General features: G+C 43.1%; 1 protein-coding gene across 1 annotated transcript in view; it reads right to left on the reverse strand.

Annotated features, from left to right (window-relative positions):
- Positions 243–26220, reverse strand: part of VPS4B (vacuolar protein sorting 4 homolog B) — a 33442-nt gene continuing 7464 nt past the window's right edge. Inside the window, exons 2-11 of the mRNA XM_018039376.1 lie at positions 22394–22505; positions 21003–21159; positions 18482–18549; positions 13288–13407; positions 10587–10743; positions 10026–10174; positions 9567–9648; positions 8960–9179; positions 5209–5349; positions 243–3723 (exon numbers count right to left, since the gene is read on the reverse strand). Coding sequence (XP_017894865.1) covers positions 3622–3723; positions 5209–5349; positions 8960–9179; positions 9567–9648; positions 10026–10174; positions 10587–10743; positions 13288–13407; positions 18482–18549; positions 21003–21159; positions 22394–22505 — 1308 coding nt within the window. The 3' untranslated portion in view covers positions 243–3621. The remainder of the gene's footprint in view (positions 3724–5208; positions 5350–8959; positions 9180–9566; positions 9649–10025; positions 10175–10586; positions 10744–13287; positions 13408–18481; positions 18550–21002; positions 21160–22393; positions 22506–26220) is intronic.

A 26220-nucleotide genomic window follows, 5' to 3' on the forward strand; every position in this document is an offset into this window, starting at 1 on the left:
CCCACTCCAGTATTCCTGCTTGGAGAATCCCATGGACGGAGGAGCCTGGTGGGCTACAGTCCATGAGGTCACAAGAGTTGGACACAACTTAGCAACTAAACCACCAAATTCTTGATGTGTTTTCATCCCTAATTTTCTTCTTTTACAAGTAAAAATTGTAGGGTTGCAGGGAGAGAAAGAGGGGCAAAAATTATACACATCCTTTGTAAAGTGTTCAGACTTACGAAATATACAAAGATTCATTCACTCAGTAAGTATTTATTGAGCACCCATCGGGCACTAGTACTGTTCCAGATACTGAAGGGACAGCAGAGGAGAAAAAGAGACAAGAAAACCCCAGCTTTCCTGGAACAAACGTGAGGAGGTGAAATCACAAATAAGAGAAACAGTATATTACACACTATGTGAGACGACGGTAAGTACATAGAAAAATAAAGCAGGGCGGGGCTTGTTTCCATTTCCGTTTCTAATCGTGGCTACAATATGGAAATACAGTTGTTACTTACTAACCTGTATCTTCTAATCGTGTTAAATTCAGATTCTGTTACTTTGGATTTTCTACACATATAGTCATGCCACCTGAGAATGACAATTGAGTTTCTTCCTTTTTAACCCTAAACTTTTATTTTCCTACAACTATGTAGAATCTCCTGCACAAAACTGAAAAGGAGAGGTGGCAGCAGGCACCTTGGTCTTCTTCCTGATGCCTGCGGAGCCAAGTTCTCAATAATTCACAATAAAGTACGGTCTTTGTTAGAGTTTTTCTTTCTTTGGTAGATGTTCTTTATTAAAATAAGATGTTCTCTTCAATCCCTAGTTTATAAAGTTAAAAAAAAATCACAAATGGTGCTGGAATTTTATTAAATGCTTTTTATGACTCTTCAGAGACATAACGTTTCTCCTTTATTTCTGTAAACACAGTAAATACAAACTTTTCTATTTAAAACTACGGTTCTTGCTTTGTGCCACGCCATGTAAATGGAAACTGGCTGGATTCTGCGGTGAAGATCACAGCCACCGTGACAGGTTTCAAGCTGCCCAGGCGGTCAGGAAGAAGAAAACCTGGATCTTGGGGCTAAGAGGAGCCAACCAGCTCTGGCACACCTCTGATTTCAGCTCCAAGAACAAAGACTGACATTCACCACCACGGCAGGAGACCAGCAGGAACAAAGCAAGTTCAAATTATCTTTTATGAAAACTCTCAAAGATAATCTAGGAAGTTGATAAATATGGATATAACTCCCTTAATTTTTCCAAGCCTTTATTAAGTAAAAGCTTGAAATAATAAACAGTGTCAAGCACCATGCTACTGCAAAGGAGAGTCAACTCTACTTGTTGGCTCAGAAGACTAGAGAGTCCCTTGGACTGCAAGGAGATCCAACCAGTCCACCCTAAGGAAATCAACCCTGAATGTTCAATGGAAGCTAAAGCACCAATACTTGGCCACCTGATGAGAAGAACTGACTCCCTGGAAAAGACCCTGATGCTGGGAAAGACTGAGGTGGGAGGAGAAGGGGACGAGAGGGATGAGGTGGTTGGATGGCATCACCAACTCAATGGACATGGGTTTGTGCAAACTCTGGAAGATAGTGAAGGACAAGGAAGCCTGGTGTGCTGCACTCCATAGGTTGCAAAGAGTTGGACAGGACTGAGCAACTCAACAACAGCAAAAATCGTAATGGTCAACATCCAGGCAGAGAGAGCCTGAACATCCAGCTTCCTCCTGAGTAGTTATCTGCCCATAAAGAGCACATGGAAATGGTCTATGCTCCACCATTCTAGCGTAAGTTTAAAATTAATAAGATTCTAGAAACAGTTTCAAAACCAGAAATGTGGAAAATGGCTAAAAGTGACACAGATGCTGAGCACACAGGAGGATTCAGTGGTGGGCCCTCCACTTGTCATTAGTGCTGCACCTGCACGCTGCTTGGGGGACTGAGGCGAAACCCTCCCTCAGACAGACTGGATTCACAGAGAATTCTAGGTTCAATTACTATACAGTTTATAATAACACAGTTATACTAATTCTCTTAATGACAAGACTTTAATAGCAATACTGTATGATTCTGAGGCGGCTAAAGTAGAATTTTCATGGAGACATCTTTAATTAATAATCTTTAATAATCTCTTGTGTCTAATCAATTTAGATATATTTTCTCCTACACAGAAGATCCCGAAATAAAGCAGCATACACAGAATATAGCCAACAGTAGGTTATATCATTTACTTCACGTAAGAACAGCGTATTTTGGGCCCGTGATTTCCATTTAATATCAACAAAAACAATCTGTACAGAAAACCCCAAGGCGACCACGGAGCATAACATGTATAATGTGCAACAGGCTTTAAGATGCAAGCCACCCTACGGCGTTTGCGGGGCAGAACTTCACAGCGAGGGCAGGGCCGCATTCTAGCTGGCTTGGGGAGACTGTGCGTGGAGAGGCCAACGCAAATGGACAAGGCACAACTTAGTGTTGGTGCTGAAGTGTGTAACACACCCCCTCAGATTATCTAGTGGAGGGCATTAAAATGACATAAAATCATGTCTGCATTTTATTATTTAAGGAGACTATCAGCTCATTTCTAAAGCATCATGAAACATTACATTGATAACATATGTGTGGTCAGGACAAGCTGTTCCCTGAACTTACAAGGTCAAAGACAAGACTCTAGCTATCCTATATTAAAAAAATTTATATATATATACACACACACACACCCCGATATCACATACAAGAAACTTTCCATAATCCAAAGGGAGGCCGTGTGTTCCTTTAGGTAAAGGTTCCCATACAGTATTTCACGACAGAATTATTTTAAAAGTACATTATTTATTCACCACCTGTTTTGGTCAATCTTACTACAAAAAGACACTGAGAGAGACAATTTTCTTCTTCAAAACAAAGACAACGCCTAACTTAAGAGAGTCTTTCTCTAAAGATTGCACAGTGAAAGGTATTACTTAGTTAAATATAAAAAAGCTTGCAGCTTTTATAGAAACTATTTAAATCAACATGGAGAAACAAGCCACCCTATCAAAAGTGAGCCAGCCCCTTGGCTACAACGCAGTCCAGGGCCTTCCAAGCCTGACCACAGTGCTCTCTGCTGTCTTACTGCCCATCCCTGAGAGTAAAGCATTTAAAATTTTTTTTAGTAAAGCAAATGAATTTTATTTTGATGAGAATGATGCTTAAGATTTTTTTTTTTCAAAATATGAAAAAGCCCCATTTCATTTTAGTTGGAAAAAAAAAAAGAATGCTCCTTGCAAAGACCACTATTCCCAACAATTTAAAATATTTGTATGTCAATCAATTTTAATTTTCTTCTCACTGGGTAATTTCTATTTTCCTGCCACTTATATATCACTCATTTTCTTTTTTTCCCTGTTTCTGTTTATCACTCATTTTCCTATGGCCCGTTATTTTATAATTTTTGTTAACAGGAGGATTTTATTGGTAATGGAGCAAAAGTACGTATGAACTTGAAGGAACGCTGAAGTGAGATCTGTTTCTCTGTGGTAAAAGAGTTTTACCGGAAACAATCTGACTGCCATCCAGGAAAAGCAAAACTGCCTGTCAAAGAGAGAACACGCGTGGTGAGCGCCGTCCCGCTGCCTCCGGTCTAGCCTTCTTGGCCAAAATCCTCTGTGAACTTCTTTAGTTTCAACAGGTCGTGCTCGTTGACTGTGGGCTTCGTGCTCGACAGTGACCGTAACATGTCCGACTGTCAGGAGAAAGAACGGGGAGGATTAGTCACCGATCTAACTGAATAAAACCATTTCATCCGTAGCATTATCATCACTAGCTTTCGCCTAAGGTTAAATCTGGACATCCGCACCGTGTCACGGACTACTGATAAACTCTCCTGTTTCCTTTCTTTGCAAAGAGCAACTTCGACTATGCCATTCCTCTGCTTACAAACTTTCAGTTGCTCACCCCGTCCTGATCATAACCTTCAAAGGCTCCTTGGCACCCAAGGAAGTATAGTCCTCTTTACCCAAGGACCAAGGCCTCCAGAATTAAACCCCGATCCTTCTTCTGGCTGTATGTTTACTTTTTAAGAAAGCAGCTGTCAAAATGCAACTCAGAAGGGATATATTCATTCACATATGTGAAACAGAGTAATACAATTTAATCAAAACCAACTTATCAAAAAGCTTAACTATCAGCTAAAATCATAATCAAAATGCTAAGAAAATATATCAACATAAAAAATTTATTAAAAAATTAACTTTTAGACCATGTCTCCCGTAAAATAGTATGGAAAAATGATCAAAAGAATAAAAGCTTTAAAAAATAAAGGATTTCTAAATAATTTCTCAGATAAGCAGTGGTTAATTAACACATATTTCTAGATGTTTACAGATATATTATTATATACACATACACACAAGCTTATATACATGTGTCTATAAACCTAGATCTGCATATCATGTGGAAGCTACTGTTAATTTTGACATATAGATCTGAAAAATCTTTAACGAAGAGAAGATTTTAAAACTCAATGTTCATACTGGCTACACCTCAATACAAAACAAAAAGTTTAAAGTTTTGGGGAAAAAACTGAACACTCATAATAAATACGTATCTTTTCTTTCTTTTTCGGCAGCATGCTGTGTGGGATTTTAGTTCCCTCACCAGGGATCAAACCTGTGCCCCCTGCAGTCTTACAGATTTTTTCATTTCCTCAATAGAAACTATAAAAATGCAATATTTTATGAATATTTTAACCCCTTCAATATAAACTACAGAAATGTAACTTCTTACAATAAACATGTTGTTTTCAGAGCCTTTAAAAAAGCACTGCGTTATTTAAACTTTCTGTGGCGCCTTGAGAAGACAGGAAAGCGCTGCTATGAATGCCGTGATTCACACAGCAGTGTTTCTGGACGTTTTACTCGATCAGAGGTTCAAGGAGAAACATTTTCACAATATTACTGTGAGACCTACGCCAGAAACCTGTATGTTTTAAAAAACAGCTTCTTCACTTATAATTAAACTTTCCTTGAAGCTCAAAAAAACACTTAAAGATAATTATTTGACACTTTAGATTCTATTAATCTCTATAACCTTTGAAGTATTACTATTTAACATGTCTGATCATACTAACATTTTTAAACTAAATTTTATAAAACTGAAAGTTTTATCTGACAAATTATAAAATATAATGTTACATAAATTCTTCTTAAAAGCAAACAAAACGTCAAACCATGCAAACAACTGGCTCCAAAAGCTTATCCCCGGGGACGTCCATCCACGTCATCTCAATGGCACCAGGGTCGCCAGGAGAGCAGGGCGTGAGCAGGTCATCTACTGTGTTGCTCGGATCAGCTCTCGAAGGTCCACGAACCTGCAATAAACAGTCATTTGAGATCTTTATTTGAACAAATTGAATAAATATTAAGATTTAAGCCATTATCAGGAAATCTGAACATGTACTATTATCATGTTTTATTAAAAATGCTTAGTTCTTGAAAATAAACAGAATATACAACAAAAAGTGCAATTATCTCCAGGTGATGGGGTAGATTGTGTTTGATTTTAATGTTTTTCTTGATGATAAATTTGAAATTTTATAAATTACTTACATGATCATAGGGAGAAAATAAGTATAAATCCCCTGTGCCTAAAAATACCTTTTTTCTTTTCTAAGGGCTATTCAGTGGTGATAATCCTGGACACCAAGGACAGAGCTGCACAGCACGCTGCTACATTTAAACCAGAAAATCAACAAGGCCCTGTCGTATAACACAGGGAAAGAGCTCAGTGTTCTGTAATAACCGAAATGGGAAGAGCATTTGAAAACGAACGGATCCATGTGTACGTATAACTGAATTACTTTGCTGTACGTCTGAAATTAACACAACATTGTTAAGCAACTATACCCCAATGTATCGATAAAAATTAATAAAAAATAGATCTACTTTAAAATTCCTTTAAGTTACTCTATTTTCCATAGTAAGAAATTTCTGTGATCTTTGGGAGGTTTATTATTGTGAAATTAACTGTCTCTCCAACAAAAACTCCTTCAAATATAAGTACAAAATTAAATGCTCAGTGTAATTTAAGTGCTAGCTGAACTTATAACTCATAACTGATTTAAAGTAAAGAATTTTCGTAATATCCAGAAAAAGAACCTCTGTGATAGTGACATAATTTTCAGCTTGTACCACACACATATCAAGTCAGAGGCTGCTTTGTCCTCGCACTTGTTTTAAACCATCGGTCTCAAACACTGCCTTAGGATTGGGGTAGGGGCAGAGAATTAAACATTTCACTTTACTTGTTACGTATTTTACTATGTGTCTTCTCTCACAAAAATTTCAGTGGCAGGGATTTTTGTGTTTTTCGACCACCGTACTTTCTGACTTACCTCTCGGCCCAGACTAGCGCTGATACATTTAACAAATAAAATCACAGGCAAACTCGTTCTTACTAATCGGAAAGCACAAGAGAAGACGGAGCCATAGAGGTCTGCTGGACTGGGATACGGAAGGCCTGACGGTGAGAGATCTGGCTGCTTCACCTTCATCCTCCTAACAAGGGCCTGGCTTTGGGGTTGTATAAGCTGCCCCCAACAGTAATACAGAGAACTGACCGGAAAGTTCTTAGCAGGGAAGGACTGAGCTCCTTCTAAATGGCAAAGAGAATGTTAAGGAGAAACGCGGCGGCTGTGGCATAAAACCTGGTCCCGAGCTAACTGTGCTTCTCTCAGTGATGAGACGATGGAAGGAGAGATGGCAGCATCTACTGGACTGTGCAGGTGCCGTGACTGCTGCGCTACGGATCCTCCTCTTTTCATTCTCATACGAGCATTTCAGAGCAGTGTTACCACCCTTACTTAAGAGATGACCAAAAAAAGAGAGACTTACAAGGTAACACAATTTGGTCAAGTAGATAAAATGATAAATTGTGGAGTCAGGCTTCAAATTCAGGGTTTAATTCAAGCTCCTCATTTTTTAAAATAAATTATTTACCATGGTAATCTGTATACAGGCCAGGAAGCAACACTTAGAACTGGACATGGAACAACAGACTGGTTCCAAACAGGAAAAGGAATATGTCAAGGCTGTATATTGTCACCCTGCTTATTTAACTTATATGGAGAGTGCATCATGAGAAACGCTGGACTGGAAGAAGCACAAGCTGGAATCAAGATTGCCGGGAGAAATATCAATAACCTCAGATATGCAGATGACACCACCCTTATGGCAGAAAGTGAAGAAGAACTAAAGAGCCTCTTGATGAAAGTGAAAGAGGAGAGTGAAAAAGTTGGCTTAAAGCTCAACATTCAGAAAACGAAGATCATGGCATCCGGTCCCATCACTTCATGGGAAATAGAGGGGAAACAGTGGAAATAAAGTCAGACTTTATTTTGGGGGGGCTCCAAAATCACTGCAGATGGTGACTGCAGCCAGGAAATTAAAAGACGCTTACTCCTTGGAAGAAAAGTTATGACCAACCTAGACAGCATATTCAAAAGCAGAGACATTACTTTGCCGACTAAGGTCTGTCTAGTCAAGGCTATGGTTTTTCCTGTGGTCATGTATGGATGTGAGAGTTGGACTGTGAAGAAGGCTGAGCACCAAAGAATTGATGCGTTTGAACTGTGGTGTTGGAGAAGACTCTTGAGAGTCCCTTGGACTGCAAGGAGATCCAACCAGTCTAATCTAGCCCTGGGTGTTCTTTGGAAGGAATGATGCTAATGCTGAATCTCCAGTACTTTGGCCACCTCATGCAAAGAGTTGACTCTTTGGAAAAGACCCTGATGCTGGGAGGGACTGGGGGCAGGAGGAGAAGGGGACGACAGAGGATGAGATGGCTGGATGGCATCACGGACTCGATGGACGTGAGTCTGAGTGAACTTCGGGAGATGGTGATGGACAGGGAGGCCTGGCGTGCTGTGATTCATGGGGTCGCAAAGAGTCGGACACGACTGAGCGACTGAACTGAACTGAACACATGGTATACAACAGACACACATATGTTTATCAGAGTTGTGACGTGTTAGTTTGTCATATACTGATGGATTAGGTTTGCTGACAGTGTTTTGGGATTTTCACATCTACCTTCATGAACATATTTGCGATTGCTATTCTCAGCAAGAGTGTAGGTCCAAATTACCTAGTCTACAGTTACTTAAATTGTCTCCCAAGACTGCACGGAGAAGGAAATGGCAACCCACTCCAGTACTCCTACCTAGAGAATTCTGTGGATGGCAGAGCCTGGTGGGCTTCTGTCCATGGGGTCGCAGAGAGTTGGACACGACTGAACAACTTCACTTTCCCTTTTCACTTTCATTCACTGGAGAAGGAAATGGCAACCCACTCCAGTGTTCTTGCCTGAAGAATCCCATGGACAGAGGAGCCTGGTGGGCTGCAGTCCCTGGGGTCGCTGAGGGTCGGACACGACTGAGCGACTTCACTTTCACTTTCACGCATTGGAGAAGGAAATGGCAGCCCACTCCAGTGTTCCTGCCTGGAGAATCCCAGGGACGGGGGAGCCTGGTGGGCTGCCGTCTCTGGGGTCGCACAGAGCCGGACACGACTGAAGCGACTCAGCAGCAGCAGCGGCAAGACCGCACACAATCCCCTCTCAAACCCTATATGGCCATGTCACTCAGGAGACCACGCATGCACGGGAGGAGTGTGAGGGGAGAGTGGCTGGGACCTCAGTGCCAAGCACGTGAATTCATTTGAACGACAGTTAGCTACCATTATTTTCACTTTGATAAGGAGGTATAAATGTACGGTTAACATGCTTCCAAAGTACTCGCACCAAGTAGTTTTAACACACATTGGGAGAATTTATCCCAGTGGAACGGCCACATGTCCATTATGTAAATCCACTTATTTATCACACAAAACTGAAATCTTCATAAAATTCTTCAAAGACAAGTCAACGGTGGTCTCGAAACTTGATTTTAAAAATATACGGAAAGACAGATGAGCGCTCCTCACCTTTTTAAAATGAGTGGCTGACTGCACTTTCCTGACTGGCTGCATGAGTGCGTCCCGCACAATGACACTTATGTCTGCCCCTGAATAACCCTCCGTTTTCTTTCCAAGGTCCCGGAAGTCCGCTTCTGTCAGACTGTTCTGAGTGGTCCCCAAGTGCAGTCTGAACATTGCTGCTCGGGCATGGGCCTCAGGCAAAGGGATGTAAATTCGTTTCTCAAACCTTAAAGTCAAAGAAAAACTACATCAAGAATATTACCATATGATAATATTTAATTTCTGTTAAAAATTACTTTTCCAAGAACTAAGCAAGATATTTAGATATTCTCTTTTATACAGAGCTAAGCTGAATACATTAAATGGGCCCATATCCACCATAATTAAACATAGATATTTAGGGTAATAAAGGGAAAATACCCAGAGCACATTGACAACAAATGCCTGCCTCTCCTGTCCAAGTCAGGGGTCAGCAGGGTTTAAGCACACTGGTGCTTAATGTTTAAGCAAACATTCTAAAGTTATCAGAATGCCTCCTTGCTAGACAGAATGGGAATTAATATCCACTTAGCACACTGTGATCAGAAACACGGTGTTCCCTGTATTGTCATACCTTCGCCTAATGGCAGAGTCCAGAACCCAGGGTATATTTGTAGCTCCCAGAACCAAAATTCCATCATTGTCCACGCCAACCCCTATAGCAAAATAGACAGTTTCAGGTAATCTGTCATTTCAGTGTTCTTTAAACCTCATCTGCATCTTCTCTTATGAATGTGGTATTCCTTTGTTAAAAATGCCTCTCCTTGAGAGTCTCTCTCTGAAAAACTGTATTTAACCATATTTCATACTACTAGAATATGATATAAATATTCCCAACAGGAGAATCTCCTAAACTGTGGGAAAATACTATTAATATTGTTTTCAAAATATTTCTCAAAAGATTTAAATTTGAAGTCTACTTTTTCCTTCTATTTATATTGTTTCCCGTATAAGTGAGCATATACATAAGTCTCTTCACTACTTATACCGAGCTGGTTGCAACTGGGCAAAGGTTGCATCAGCCGAGCACTACCTTGCATCTGGACTAGGAATTCTGTCTTGATTCTTCGTGCAGCTTCACTTTCATTTTCACTTCTTGAACCACACAGAGAATCAATTTCATCAATGAAGATAATCGAAGGTTTATTCTCTCTGGCAAGTTGGAATAAGTTCTTAACTAGCCTAAAAATAAATTAAAAGTTTCAATTTCTAAAAATTAGCCAATGACACATGACAATGAAAACATTAAAATAAAACAATGTATCAATAGGAACTCTAATAGTGTTCAGTTGTGCCCAACCCTTTGCGACCCCATGGACTGCAGCCCATCAGGCTCCCCTGTCCATGGGATTTCCCAGGCAAGAGTGCTGGAGGGGCTGCCGTTTCCTTCTCCATACGTGTGCCATATCTGCTCTCTCTTCCCTATGAAATAAATTTTGAGCTAGGGAACAGTGTGACAGAGAAATTAATACCACCTGTATTACAGCACTTTTTGGAAGGCCTATTAATGACTTAAGAAACCTGTTACTTTATAGACTGATATAATGACTACCAAGCAAAGAAAAACTTTAAAAAAAATCAGCTTACTACTTACTTTTCACTCTCACCTAGCCACTTGGAGACCAGGTCAGAGGAAGATATTGAGAAAAACGTTGAGTTATTTGCTTCTGTGGCTACAGCTTTGGCTAAATAGGATTTTCCTGTTCCAGGTGGCCCAAATAACAGGATTCCCCTCCAAGGTGTTCTCTTGCCTAAAATATGCATTAAAAAACAACATGAGAACTTCAAGACTGTTAACTTCGTCATCCACCGTGAAGCCCACCATGAAGACGTCTCCGCTCTAAAGCTGGCAAGAGGATGAAACACAACTTAAATGAATCAGTCTGCGGTAAGGACGTCTTAATGCGCTTTGTTTCCTTTTTAGAGACCACTTTGTCAAAACTGTGTTTATACAGCTATAACCCTAACAGGCGTCTCATCCGCATGCTCACCCATCCGACCTCTCTGTACTGAAGCCCCTGTGCAGACAGAGGGCTGCGGGGCAAGGATCTCCGCCTCCGAGGCCGTCCAGTCTCTTAAGGGAGAAGATTCAGGTAAAAGGCAGCTGCTGACCATCCGTATGGTCAATTCAGAATACGGTAGGAGGAACCGTACCCACAGGGGGAGGCAGCTGCGAGCGTTCCCTTTACCATCCACGACGTTTGCAGGGGTGAGACTAACACAGTCTGGATGGCTCGCGACGTTACACTCAATTCCTGACTCCACAGGAAGCACATATTATTATTTCAGGTGGTACATTTCCATTCTGATGACTGGAGAACAGGGGGACTCCACCTTAAATTCTAGTTTTGCCAAAATATAGTAACAAGCGAACAAAGTCAGTTCTTTGAACCTCAATTCTACTGAGAAATTATAACGTCGCCTTAAATAAACCAGGCTGGGTTACAAGCGGCAATAAAATACCAAACACACGTTAAAGCAGCCGGACAGCTGCTGGGTGTAGACTGTGGGTGTAGACTGTGGGCGACACAAGGCGTCCGCGAAGAGCGACATGCAGGCGCCGGGCGGCAGCACCGAGCGCTGCGTTTGCTGTTAGGGAAGCCTCAGCTTTCACTTGAATTCTGTTCGCCTAGTTCAAATGTCTGCAACTGTGAGTCAGCGTCCCCTTAAGTGTGGCCCATATACCAGTGCTGGCCGATGAAATGCTTTCAGGTGGTGTAAAAACACTTTCCGTTTGAATAATTTTTTACAATGCATTCTATGAAAACACTACTCATCTACAGAGACACAAAGACATCTTTTATTACTTAAAAAAAATGTTTGTGGCCACATCACACAGCCTATGGGATCTCAGTTCCCGAACCAGTGGCTAAACCTGCTGCCCCTGCGCTGGAAGCGGAATCTTAACCACTGGACCGCCAGGGCAGACCCCCAGATCATTACTCTATAGCAGAGGCATTAAGCAAACCATATTAGATGACTTAAAGGTTCAAATGTGGGCAGAACAAGCTGTGACGCCAGGGAAGACCCCCAGGTAATTACTCTATAGCAGAGGCATTAAGCAAAACAGATTAGATGACCTAGAGGTTCAAATGTGGGCAGAACAAGCTGTGACGTCAGGGAAGACCCCCAGGTAATTACTCTATAGCAGAGTCATTAAGCAAAACAGATGAGATGACCTAGAGGTTCAAATGTGGGCAGAACAAGCTGTGACGCCAGAAGCCAAGAGAGAGGTTCCCTCTCTTGAGGGAAGACACAGGGATGGACTTCTAAGTTCCTCACGTCAATTTCTTATCTGGGGGATTACTACTGTCTGCGATAATTTATGAAGCTGAACGCACATGGGTTCCTCCATGTCTCTGTATATTTATACTCCAGTTTAGTAAGTTTCTCTAAAAGTGATTTAAAGAAGAAGATTGAAAAAATAATAGTACACGTATATGGAAAAATCCATGAAGATGACATACAGGAGTCATGTTTGGGAAACACTGGTATAAGCAACGTAAGTTCTGTCACATTTTTGTATCTTTATAGGATTCTGATGACAGCTTTCAGACTGCTAGATTCATATTCCTGAAGTGCGGTTCCGAGTCGCAGCTCGGAGCTGGGCAGACAGTGGGCTCTCGCTCCTCATCACTGCTCTACAGGACACTGCTGGGCCCGCGCAGTTTGAGGCCAGTATCCCAGATTCGCTCTCTATATAAACCAGCTTGTTTTTAAAAGGAAAAACCTCTGTTTCACTGTTAAGACTGTGGGTATAGCCGTATCACGAACACAGGCTGTGGGTCACCAAAGGGACAAGACAAGGATGGTTCAGCACGGACAAACCACCTACTGCGGAGCTGTATCTCCAACTCGACCCAGAAGGTGGGCTGGCAGCATTCTCCCTGCAGTGATCATGAGCTACCAGAGGATACACGCTTCATCTGAAACTGTTAAATAATTGGACACAAACTGTGTAACTTGCTTTTTGAGCCTTACAATACAGGTGGACATTCTTCCACGTCGATTATAACGAGGACGGTACCCTGCGTTCTAGTGAGTGCACAGTACTCCTCTGTATCTCCCTGATTCACCTTATGCCCTGCTGCCTGACATTCAGGTTGTTCTGAAATACATATATTTTACAAATACGTATATGCCTATGAAGTAAGCATCTGTGTGAGGGCATACCACTGCCTTATAAGAGGATTTAAAGTAACAATTCACGATACAGTGACGAGAGTTCACACTACCTCAGCCATCAGTGTGCTTTTTAAAGAATCATTAAAAAAATTATTCAGAAGCCATCTCACCTGTAAAGAGATGAGGAAATTTGATGGGCAATATCACGGCCTCTTTCAGAGCTTCCTTAGCGCCTTCCAGGCCAGCGACGTCGCTCCACTTCACGTTGGGCCGCTCTATGACAATGGCACCTACAGAGAAGCGTCGTCTTTCAGTCAAAGAGGCTGTTCCAGCAAACGTGGGCAGCAACAAGTCACGATGGAACTAAAGAGATGCCTTATGGATTTGTCTGGAAAAGTTTTGTGTATTAAAGACAGTTCCAGAAGGGGGTGACAAGAAAGTGGTTGTTAGCGGGCAGCGAGGAGGAGCTGGGACCTGGGGTGGGTAGCTGGATAATCCACATAAAGCCATTCAGCTGTTCTATCTCCACTACCTCGCTGTGAAATAGAAATAGCATCATCTGGCCAGACTACTAAAGACAGGTGAGTGCAAAGACCAAACGATGTAGTAACACCAGAGTGCCTGGAAAAGCACCAAATGGTGCGTAAAGTATTTATGGTGTTTGGCCACACCGATTCTGGAATACCTCCCATTTCTCCTTTCAACCAAAAGAATCAGTGATCTAATGCTCCCTTAACCACAGAAATAAAACACATTTAACCACTTTACCTGAAGACAGACAGGCAGAGAGACGGACGGACAGAGGGAGGGGAAGAGGAGGGTGAGAAGGGGATGATGGAGAGAGGACGTGTGCTCCTACAGACCTGAAGTATTTCCCAAGATTTGCCACAGTTTCCACTCAACTTCTAAATAGATCTATTTACAGTTTCTGTGCATTAACAAAGTTATTTAAGTGATTTAGTTTTTGAACATCATATATTCAAAAGTCATAGCAAACTGTCACAGTAAGAACAAGTAAAAATCAGTAACAGTCCACAAGACATTTCTTTTACTGTAGCTTACTGCTGGATCTTTCAACAAATCTTTTATCAAAAGCTTTCCCAATCTTCTAGTCTGTAGAAATGGCTCAACCATGAAGGAGCCTGTCCTAAGATGATGTGTAAGTGTTGTTGAGTGTAGCATCACCACTCACACAGTCTACTCATTACCTATGATATTACTTTATGGGTATTTTTTCTTGCTTTGAAAGGTCATCTGTTAAAGAATGCTTATACTTGGCAACTTCCCTAAATTACAAAACTCTTTAGCTATACATTAACATGAAATAAAACTATGAACTCTTTTTGCATTCTGAAAGTTCAGACTAAGTATAAATTTAGGGGAAAATTTACCTGCCTCCTGAGAAATCTATATGCAGGTCAAGAAACAACATAATATGTCGTTAGAACCGGACATGGAACAACAGACTGGTTCCAAATCAGGAAAGGAGTACGTCAAGGCTGTATACTGTTACCCTGCTTATTTAACTTATATGTAGAGTACATCACGAGAAACACTGGGCTGGAGGAAGCACAAGCTGGAATCAAGACTGCTGGGAGAAATATCAATAACCTCAGACATGCAGATGCTGCTGCTGCTGCTAAGTCGCTTCAGTCGTGTCCCACTCTGTGCGACCCCATAGACAGCAGCCCACCAGGCTCCTCCGTCCATGGGATTCTCCAGGCAAGAACACTGGAGCGGGCTGCCATTTCCTTCTCCAATGCATGAAAGTCAAAGTGAAAGGGAAGTCGCTCAGTTGTGTCTGATTCTTCGCAACCCCCCGGACTGCAGCCCACCAGGCTCCTCCGTCCATGGGATTCTCCAGGCAAGAGTACTGGAGTGGGGTGCAGATGACACCACCCTTATGGCAGAAAGTGAAGAACTAAAGAGCCTCTTGATAAAGTGAAAGAGGAGAGTGAAAAAGTTGGCTTAAACCTCAACATTCAGAAAACTAAGATCGTGGCATCCAGTCACATCACTTCATGGCAAACAGATATGGAAACAGTGGAAACAGTGGGAGCCTATGTTTTTGAATCCAAAATCACTGCAGATGGTGACTGCAGCCATGGAATTAAAAGATGCTTGCTCCTTGGAAGAACAACTATGACCAGCCTAGACACCATATCAAAAAGCAGAGACATTACTTTGCCAAAAAAATGTCCGTCTGGGCAAAGCTATGGTTTTTCCAGTATTCGTGTATGGATGTGAGAGTTGGACTATAAAGAAAGCTGAGCGCCGAAGAACTGATGCTTTTGAACTGTGGTGTTGGAGAAGACTCTTGAGAGTCTCTTGGACTGCAAGGAGATCCAACCCGTCCATCCTAAAGGAAATCAGTCCTGAATATTCATTGGAAGGACTGATGCTGAGGCTGAAGCACCAATACTTTGGCCACCTGATGTGAAGAACGACTCATTGGAAAAGACCACGATGTGGGGAAAGATTGAAGGTGGGAGGAGAAAGGGGATGACAGAGGAGGAGATGGTTGGACGGCATCACCGACTCGATGGACATGAGTCTGAGCAAGCTCCGGGAACTGGTGATGGACAGGGAGGCCTGGAGTGCTGGAGTCCATGGAGTTCTAAGTAAGTGAGACGTGACTGAGCGACTCAACTGAACTGAAGGGAAAACCCAATTCACTTTTTCTTTTCTATGTTCCATTCTGATTAGTAACCCTATATGAGAAAAACATTATGTCATCTGACAGGATTTTGTGTCTATTAAACAAAAACAGATTTATACGTAAGGATTATCTCGTCAACTGAAACGTTTTGCTATGAATTCTCTAAGTATGTCATAATTTATCTTCTTTTCCCCTTAAAGTTTAAACTAGGTGACTTCGGAATGTTCAGTGATTAAAAAAAACATCTAGATAAAAGTAATATTAAGAACTAGACATGGACTAATGATTTTCAAAATTAAAAGGGAAGGATTATTAGAAAATAAAAGCCAGACAATTTGATTATCCCCAAATGAATGACTCTACCCGTCTCTGGTATTGTCTATCACACTAACATGCTCTGAATGTGCACGCTCAACTGTTCAGTCATGTCAGAAGCTTGTAAGCTCATGGACTGTAGCCCACCAGGCTCCTCTGTTCATGGAATTTCCCAGGTAAGAATACTGGAGTGGGCTGCCATTTCCTCCTCCAGAGATTAACATGTTATTTAACCTCAAAGTCACTGAGTATCAGAATTAACAGAAGACTCAAATCACTAATTTTAACAATTAAATATTACACTTAATATCATGACAGAAGTAAAACAGAAGTAGAAGATTTGGAAAACTATTTCAGGAAAAGTGAGAAAAGATTCCAAAAAAGGATTGTTTTACGATGAAATCCATTAGCAAACCAAGAAACTAAAAGATGGGGAAAACAGGACTCTCAGATAAGAAAAGCTAGGATTCTCTCTATGTTCTATTTCATCCTGAAATTCCAACTAAATTTCCTCATTTAAATGTTTTAAGCATCTGTATTTTTATACATCCCTGGGCCTTAGCATCACTGATAGGAAATGTAGAAAAAAATTTCTTATTAAAAACCGGGTTGTATCTTTTCCAAAATTAAAGATATTAAAAATTCCAATTTTTCCTCCAGTGGGGCAGAGCCAGCAAGATGGGGAACAAAACCAGAAGAATGGAGAGGAAAAGGCTTTCTGCCTTACCAGTAAAACAAAGCCACCTGGCATGGCCCACGGGGCAGCCCGAGAAAGCTAACTGAGGAGGAAGCAGGCCCACTGTGCTCGAGGCAGTGGGGACTCGTTACCGGCCTTGGACTACACCCACCACTGATGTTCTTGGCATATAAAAACATCCTCGATAACTGCAGGGTTTCTAAACTATTATCCTTACAGGGTTCCCCTATCCATCCCAGTGGGGTCGGTAAGACAGAAACACTAACAAAATGAATATTATCCTTACAGGGTTCCCTTATCCATCCCGATGGGGTCGGTAAGCCAGAAACACTAACAAAATGAATACTGTCCTTACAGGGTTCCTCTATCCATCCCGGTGGGGTCGGTAAGAGAGAATCACTAACAAAATGGAGAGACTAGAACAGCAAGGCTAACACTGTGTCCAAGCTAGGAATGCCCCCCAGTCCCTGAGGCTGGCCCTGTGGGATGGCTGTCCACTTCAGATACAATGCGTTCTGCCTGCTGCTGCTAAGTCACTTCAGTCGTGTCCAACTCTGTGCGACCCCACAGACGGCAGCCTACCAGGCTCCCCCGTCCATGGGATTTTCCAGGCAAGAGTACTGGAGTGGGGTGCCACTGCCTTCTCCCGCGTTCCGCCTGGCAAGATTCAAGTGAATAAAATCCAGGCTACCAGTGACTGAGCATAAAACTCAACTTGAAAAACCATTTCTAATATATCAAAGAACAATCAAATCTCAGGAATTAAAGAAGTCAGTAATTAATGAGATGCCTTTTTAGCTTCTTAAGAGCTACTATTTCCTCTGCGTGCCAAGTCGCCTCAGTCGTGCTCGACTCTTTGCGACCCTGTGAACCGTAGCCCACCAGGCTCCTCCGTCCACGGGATTCTCCAGACAAGAACACGGGAGCGGGCGGCCACTCCCTTCTACAGGGGCTGCTTACTGCATCCCTGGTGTTGGTCAGACGCAATGCTAGGTAGTTTTACACTGTCGTTAACCCTTTCAGAGCCCTGAGAGCATTTTTAACTTGCATTTTAGAACTGGGGGGGTCTCAGGCTCTAAGACTTCAGCCCAGCACAGCCTGGAGTGGAATCCAGATGTGAACGGAGCCACAGTCTAGACCCTCCCCACCATCCCATTCCCTACAGCAGAGAGAAAGGGCTTTTAAAGTGCGGAAGGCGTGGAAATTAAAGGGGAAAGAGCAGTGGAAACAGGGACACTGAAACAGGGTAGAAATGTATGAGGAGGAGCAGGCGGGACCATGAAACGGACTGTGCCCCTGGGCCAGCGGCAGCAGCAGCAATGAGAGCCACGTGAGTCTCAATTCATCCGCTCCTCTGACAGGACACTCCAATACCATCAGATTTCACAGTATGTTAGCACTATAACTGCTACACTCTCTAAAACAGGGCAAATAAGACAAAATGAAAGAGAGTAAACTTTTTAAGGCAGATATAACATGAAACAATAGCCTAGGAAAAAACCAACCAATCTGAGAACCTGGAGAGGAGATCTTACAAAAACGGTTTCAAACACAGCCAGCACGTGATCACTGGGACCAAAGCCAGTTCTTGGGCCTCATTTAAGTACAGGTGGGAAAGAAAAACCAACTCAAACAGACAATTCACTATGATTTTTAAAAAGTAAGTAAGTTTAAAAATGAAATCTGAAGCGACCTTGAAGTTGATTCTGCAGCTTCTTTTTTTCGGGATCATCAGATTCTCCTTCCCCATCACTGTCATTCCTAATAAAAAGAATTCAATACATTCAAACGGTCACTCATTGCTGTCAAAATACGGCAAAAAATGAAGGAAAAAAATATCTGTAATGAAAGTAGCAAAATAAGGCAGTCACTGAAAGTTTAGCTCATTTTATTACTTTTAAGAACATACTAAACAAAACAGGAAGCAGGCATTTGTTGTTGTTTAGCTGTGATGTCATGTCTGACTCTTTGCAACCCCAGGGACTGCAGCCCACCAGGCCCCTCTGTCCATGGGCTTCTCCAGGCAAGGACACTGCAGTGGGTTGCCATTCCCTTCTCCAGGGGATCTTCCCCACCCAGGGATGAACATGCATTGCCGGGAAGCCGGCCTATTACCTATCAAAATGGAATCGTGAACAGAAAATGGAGAAAAAGACCAGAATGAAGTCAGGAACCAGCTCCAAATTCCCGTGACATACCTATGCATGTATTAACTCATAAATGCATGACCCATACTTCCTTCCACAAAAGATTTAAGATGAGTTACAAGAGTGTTGTAAACAACAACAATTTAAAAAATCAGGACCAGGCCAACTACATATCAGACCAAGAAGCCCTAACTAGGAAGGAAAAAACCCAGAATACTATTTAAGGTACAAAGATCGATAACCTTAGTCTGGGGGTTCCAAAGGACGGATGACTTCTGATGAAAATGAACTGACCCCTAAGAACAAGATCAATCCAGACATTTCATATCTAGGGATTTATTCTGAGGACATAATTTAAGATGAGTTCAGGGATTTGACTGCAAGGATAATCACACCCAAGTTGTTGACAGTAGGGAAAAAATCAGTAATAATGTACTTTCAACTATAAGGATGAGCATATAGAACACGCTGCAATCTTTAAAGCAAAAAATATGCTTTTAAGACACATTTTTTACAGTATTAAAAAAAATGTCACTACATAAAAACTTGGCAGGTTTCACCTCAAAACAGGACTGTGTGGTTCTCACAGGATGGTGTGGTTATATACGGATGAGGGAGAGACTCCAAACTGACTCACCCTGACTTTAGAGTTGGGGGTCTACCAACTCTCTAACCTCTTTCTACCACGCTTTCTTGTACAACAGACAGTACTCGGTTAAAGAAAACCCGCCATTCCTAGGCCCCTAGCCATATGGATTCTGTAAGGGAACGCGCTACAGGTCTCCCAAAGGTGCTCCATGACACTGTGCTTCCACAAGAGACCTCCATCAGTAACTATCTTCACTGACTGCAAGACAGCCAAAGAGGACCGCTGCTTTTACGAGGAAAGGCAAACAACAGAAACAGCCTTCAGCGCCGGTTTTGCAGCGAGCTCTTCCAGAGGCAGCGAGACCCCGCGCAGTGAGCGCTCCCTCCGGGAAGCACGCCAGCCTCTCAGCCCCGAGACACCGCGGTGGGGACCGGGGACCGTGAGCCTCTGAGCTTCATCTCCGTGTATTCTGTACCTCTATTACAGGAAGTAATGGCTTCTCTGCTTTACCCCGTCTCAGTTTAAAGCGGGTCCTGCCGTCCACTACAGAACCAGGGTGTCACCTCAGCAGGGACACCACAGGCTCTCCAAGCGTGAGCAGGAGGGCCTCAGCCTGCAGGGGAGGGGGCGCTTCTGCTACCAAGGGGGCCTCGGTGAGATCTGAGGGCCCACCGACCTGAGGTCAACTGATCCTTCCCAGCAGTTTCATTTCAACTTACAAGAGATGCCCTGATTTTCACATAAGAAAATCAGGGACGTTCAACTGATTTTGAAATTCGGTAAGCTATGCAGTCAGCGAGGGTCTCATTTTTGTCCTGCCGATGCTAGAGCTGTGAGAAGATAAAATATTCTTAGGATGTCACAGGAGCTCCTGGTTCTCTGACCATGTCTTGAACAGAGAATATAAAAATCCTGAGCCTACTAAAAGTTTCTTCCAACTCTCCCACATAGTCCGAAGGAGCCTGTCAACTCTTAGATCTTACAGTTGCCTATGGGAGTAGCCACAGGCCCCCAAGCACTGCCTTCGAGGGACCCCTGGTGATCACAGGGATGATCTCAGGAGCCTGTGCTCCACTCCGACAATTTTAAGCCTCATTACACGAAGGCCAGAGGGAAAGAACTGGCAGCATCCCTGCTAAGCGCTTCTGCTACCAGCCAGTCAAGGAGGCGATTTGATGGCTATCACCTCCTGAGCTTGGCAAACTGGGGGCTCGAAAACTTTTTTCTGTGAAGAATCAGACCGTCGACACCTCAGGCTTTGTGGGCCACACGGTCCTTTGTCACAGCCGCTCAGCTTTGCAGTCCTGACAAAAGGAGGCACAGACAGCAGGGAAGTGAAGGGAGGAGGCTGTCTCCCCACACGGCATTAGAAAGCGGGCAGTGGGTCAGACCCGGCCCAGGAGCCATCGTTTCCTAAAGCCTACAGCTATTTCCTTCACAGGCTCCTGCACTCTTGGGATTCGCTCTGAGACGCATACCCCTTCTCGTCGGCGGGGGCCGGCTGCCCCTCCTTCACCGGCTTCTGGGGCTTCTTCTCTCTCTTCTTCAGGTACTCCTTCAGCTTCTCCGCTCTGTCAAGGTACTCCGTACACTTCGCCCTGATGCTCTGCTTGGCTTTATCACCTTGCGCTTCATCTAGTGAAGGGAAACGCAAGAGAGTCTTTCCTTTCGTATTCTTTACAGACAGGTTTAAACTCTTAGACACACTTTTCAAACAAGGAAAATCTATATTGGAGGAGAGAGAAAAGACCATCTCTGGTTCATCGTAATCAAATGATGATCGATCTCTCCTGATTCTTCCTCCGGCAGGGTTCAACAGTGAGTACGAGTCAGAAACAGTTCTGGGCAGGACACTAGTGTACTTTAGGTTCATGCTAAAGAACAAGCAGAAATCCTGCAATATCCTGTGGGACTCACACTCTTCCCTTACATTCTCTGCAGACAGTTGGAAGCTGCTCATCTCACACAAATCCAATTATAAGACAAACAAAAGTAAGGCAATATTAACCATTTCCACTAACGCCTACGTAAGCTTTATTTCAGAAGATAAAAAGTGACAGGAATCCAAGATATTATATGTACCACCAATACAGTAATTTTATTACAAAAAGGCCCCAGTGAGGGCTGTTTGAAAGGAGACTTCAGCAGTATATGCAGTTCATCCATCTTATCAGGTTATGACTCATTCTTAGTTTCACTTTAATTTGACAGAAAAACCTCAGAATTAAAGAGGGAAGCTCAGAAGAAAATCCTTAATTACCCAACTGCTAAAATTTTGATTTAAAACAGTAACAGACAGAAAGACACTTTTTTAATGTCTTATTTCACATACGTTCAGTATTAGGTTTAAAAGGTTTTTCTTTTATCTGTTTCTTCCTTACTGCTGTATCCCACCGTCTAGAACAGTGCTGGGGATTGGCGGGGGCGGGGGTGGGGGGCGGGGGGCATGGGGTGTTGGCGGCGGTGTGAACACTGAACACAAATTTGGACCTACACAAATAAAACGGCTCCCAACCTCTTTTTAAAACATTATTTTCAAAGAGACGTTTAGAAAATGAGGAAGTCCAGATTACAGACCTGGGTGCATTAGCAGCAAGATAAGCCCTTCCTCATCGGCTGACGGCACTTCAGTGTGTTCAGGTGCTCACAGTGTTGAGCGAGGCAGCTAAACACACTTGCTGGCTGGGGACTCAGGAACTACCAAGAGGCTGGAGGGACTTCTCTGCAGATTGATGTTTTATAATCTTCTACGATTGTATTTCAATGTTTATAAATGAAATAGGATAATCTTTTCTATTTCTTGGAACAGAAATGAATAATCTTTTCTATTTTATTGTTTTTAAAATAACAAAACAAACGATGACCTTACATTTAACCACGTGGAGAAAATACTGCACGGCATGCTGGTAGAGCTGAAGGGCTTCCTCATAGTTCCCGGCTTTATCTTCCTGGGCTGCTTTGCTAGCAAGATCTATGGCTTTCTGTGTAAAGGGAGACAAAAACAACACCATCAAAATCAAAGCACAGGATAACTCAGAAGTCAATCACCATACTGAAAGCTTTCTTTAAAAATAAAAGCAAATTTAAGGCACATCTTTTTTTCCCTAAATTACAAGTGCATCACGTTCTAAATGGTAACTATTTATAAAATGCAAGTTACGTTTGTTACACAGGTAAACGGTGTCTGAACACTACTTTCAGTTCAGTTCAGTTCAGTTCAGTCGCTCAGGCGTGTCCGACTCTTTGCGACCCCACGAATCACAGCACTCGGGGCCTCCCTGTCCATCACCACCTCCCAGAGTTCACTCAGACTCAGGTCCATCGAGTCTGTGATGCCATCCAGCCATCTCATCCTCGGTCGTCCCCTTCTCCTCCTGCCCCCAAGCCTCCCAGCATTAGAGTCTTTTCCAATGAGTCAACTCTTCACATGAGGTGGCCACAGTACTGGAGTTTCAGCTTTAGCATCATTCCTTCCAAAGAAATCCCAGGGCTGATCTCCTAATTTTTCACTCAGCAAAAGTCAAGCTCAGGGCCCGTAAGGAATAACAGAGTAAGATGAAAACGCAACTTAAAAGCATTGACGGAAATTCTCAAAAATCAAACGCTCTTATGTCTAAAGCATATGACAGTAGTAAAATTTAAACGAGGGAAAAGCCCTTCAGAAGCAACAGAGCAATGAAACACCAAGACTCTGAAAAGCGCCCGGATCTTTTAACTCTGTAACTAACTAAAAGGTTCAGTGAGCAAAGAGTAACCAGGGAAATCTTAATAAAACAAGACCTGGAAACTTTAAAAATTCAATAATGAAACAGGCAACTTTGTGTAGCATTAAAAAAAACAACAAACAACTACCGGAATTAGATCCATACCAACACCTCTAACTGAACTCTGACAAAGACACAGAAAGGCAGGCTAAGGGCAGAGAGACAGGCCTCAGAACCGACTACAGAGCAACTGAACATCCATGAGCCGAAATAAAAGAGAGAGAGGAGAAATCACAAACCAAACCCTGCACTTTGTACAAAAACTAACCCAAAATGGATCATGGACTTAAACCATAAAATCTTCAGACAAAACAAAGGTATCTTCACCCTCAAGGGCTAGGCAAAGGGTTCTCAGACTTGACACCGAAACACAATGTATGAAAAGAAAAAATAAAAACAGACGCACAGATCAATGGACCAGAAGAGAGAGACCAGGCATCAACCAACACATACACTGCCAGTTAATTTACTGTAAGGAAGCAAAACACACACGGGAGGGAAAGGATAGTCTCTCCAATAAATGATGCTGGGAAAACTGGACAGTCATATGCAAAAGAATGAAAATAAGCATTATCTTACACCATATACAGGTATTAGCTCAAAATGCATTAAAGATCCGAACATAAGACCTAAAACCACAAATCTCCCAGAAGAAAACACAAGTGAGAAGCTCCCTGGCACTGGTCTTGAAACCACAAATCTCCCAGAAGAAAACACAAGTGAGAAGCTCCCTGGCACTGGTCTTGGTGACGATATTTTGGATTTGACACCATAAAGGCAACAAAAGCAAAACTAAGCAAGTGCGACTACATCAACCAAAAAGCTCTGAACAGCAAAGGAACTAACCAACAGAAAGAACAGGAACAGGTCTCCAACTGAAAGGGAGAAAATACTTCCAAATCTCGTATGTCTGACCAGGGGTTAGTGTCAGGGAGGCAAATCAATAGCGAAAATCAAAACAATTTGACCGAAAAAAATGGGCAGAGGATCTGAACAGACATTCTTCCAGAGAAGACATACAGATGGCCAGCAGGCACATGCAGAGGCGCACAAGAGTGCCAATCGTCAGGGAAATGCGGATCAAAACGGCGGGATGTCACCTCACAGCCGTCCGAATGGCTATTATCAGAGAGCTCCTACCCCGGGGAAAACATTCTGGAACTGAGCGTGGTGGCAGATGCTAACTAGACTCGCCGTGGGGACCCTCTCACAGCGCACACAAACAGCGAACCATGCCGCACACCTGACGCTAATACCACGTCATACACCAATTACACCTAATACCATGCCATCCACCAATCACACCTCAAGGGGCAGGACGCTAACACAATGCCATCCACCAATCACATCTCAAGGGGCGGGACGCTAATACCACGTCATACACCAATCACACCTAATACCATGCCATCCACCAATCACACCTCAAGGGGCGGGACGCTAATATCACGTCATACACCAATCACACCTAATACCATGCCATCCACCAATCACACCTCAAGGGGCGGGACGCTAATACCACGCCATCCATCAATCACACCTCAAAGGGCGGGGGGCGGGCCGGGTGGGGGGAGAAATCATAAACTGGGCCTCATCAAAAACCTTTGGTTTACAAAATATCCTATTAAAAGGATGAAATGACAAGTTAGACTGGGAGATGTTTGCAAACCACATATTAGGGAAAGGACCAGTACTCAGAATACAGAAAGAACTCTCAGAAACCAACAGTTTAAAACCAGCCGAAGTAGCCACAAGCTGGAGACATATACAGACGTCTCACCACAGAGGACACACAGGCGGCGACTGAGCGCATGGGAGGCGCTCAACACCGCCAGCCGCGAGGGACATGCTGACTGAACGCCACGGGGCGGCAGCATGGGGCGCGCGCCAGAACGGCTCTAAGAAACAGCGGCGACACCACCACACGGCAATGAGCACGCAAAGGGAGTCGCTTCGACACTGCTGGGACGTAAAACGGTGCAGTCGCTCTGAGAAATAGAGGTTTTTATTCTTTATAAATTTAAACAGGCAACTACCATATGAACCAGCAACTGCACTCCTGGACGGTAATCCCGGAGACAGGAAGACTATGTTCACACAAAAAATTGTACTTGAACGTTCTGGATGTCCTTCAAAGGCTGCAGGGCTAAGCGCTGGTACGTCCACAGCAGGGAGTAAGTACTGCTCAGTAACAAAAAGGAATGGACTACTGATACACACAGCGTGGATGAATCTTGGAACAAGGATGCTAAGTGAAAGGAACCAATCCCGAAAGGTTACCTACTGCACGATTCCATTCATATAACCTCAAATGACAAAGCCAGGTAAGCATCGTCAGGAGACAGGGATGCAGGGAGAAGAGAAGGAGAAGGGGCTGTGGTTATAAAAGGGCAGCAGGAGAGACCCCTGTGGGTATTACACTGTATCACGACTGTGGGATGGGGATTCAAGAATTAACTCGTGTGTCAGAACTCTGACCGGCACACAAAGTAGAACTGGGGTGTGCCGAGGCCAACACCCAGGCTACTGGGGGCACGGGAGACGGCTACACAGGCTCTCCTCTTCCTCGCAGCTGCACGTGGGTCTGTGATCATCTGAGAGTGAGGCTTCCACCAAGAAGCTACCTTTAATATTCTAAACTATGCACACACATGCAGATAAAGAAAAGCATGCTCACCGAGACATTCCACCTGGATTAACTTAGATAGGAAAACTGCATTCAACAGAAATAAGAGCCAGCAGAAAAAGTGATCATGGTCATGCTACACCAAAAATGAGGATACAACTAAGAAATCATTCATATAATGCAGAAACGAACCATATGGTATAAATAGTATGTTTGGAAGCAGTTGCTCATGGATTGCATATAGACGGGATAAATGGGAGGAACAGGCCTTCCAGCTGCTGTAGCAGGAGGGAAGAAAAATAAACGGTG

The sequence above is a fragment of the Capra hircus genome, chromosome 24, assembly GCF_001704415.2.
Source record: "Capra hircus breed San Clemente chromosome 24, ASM170441v1, whole genome shotgun sequence".
NCBI lineage: Eukaryota > Metazoa > Chordata > Mammalia > Artiodactyla > Bovidae > Capra > Capra hircus.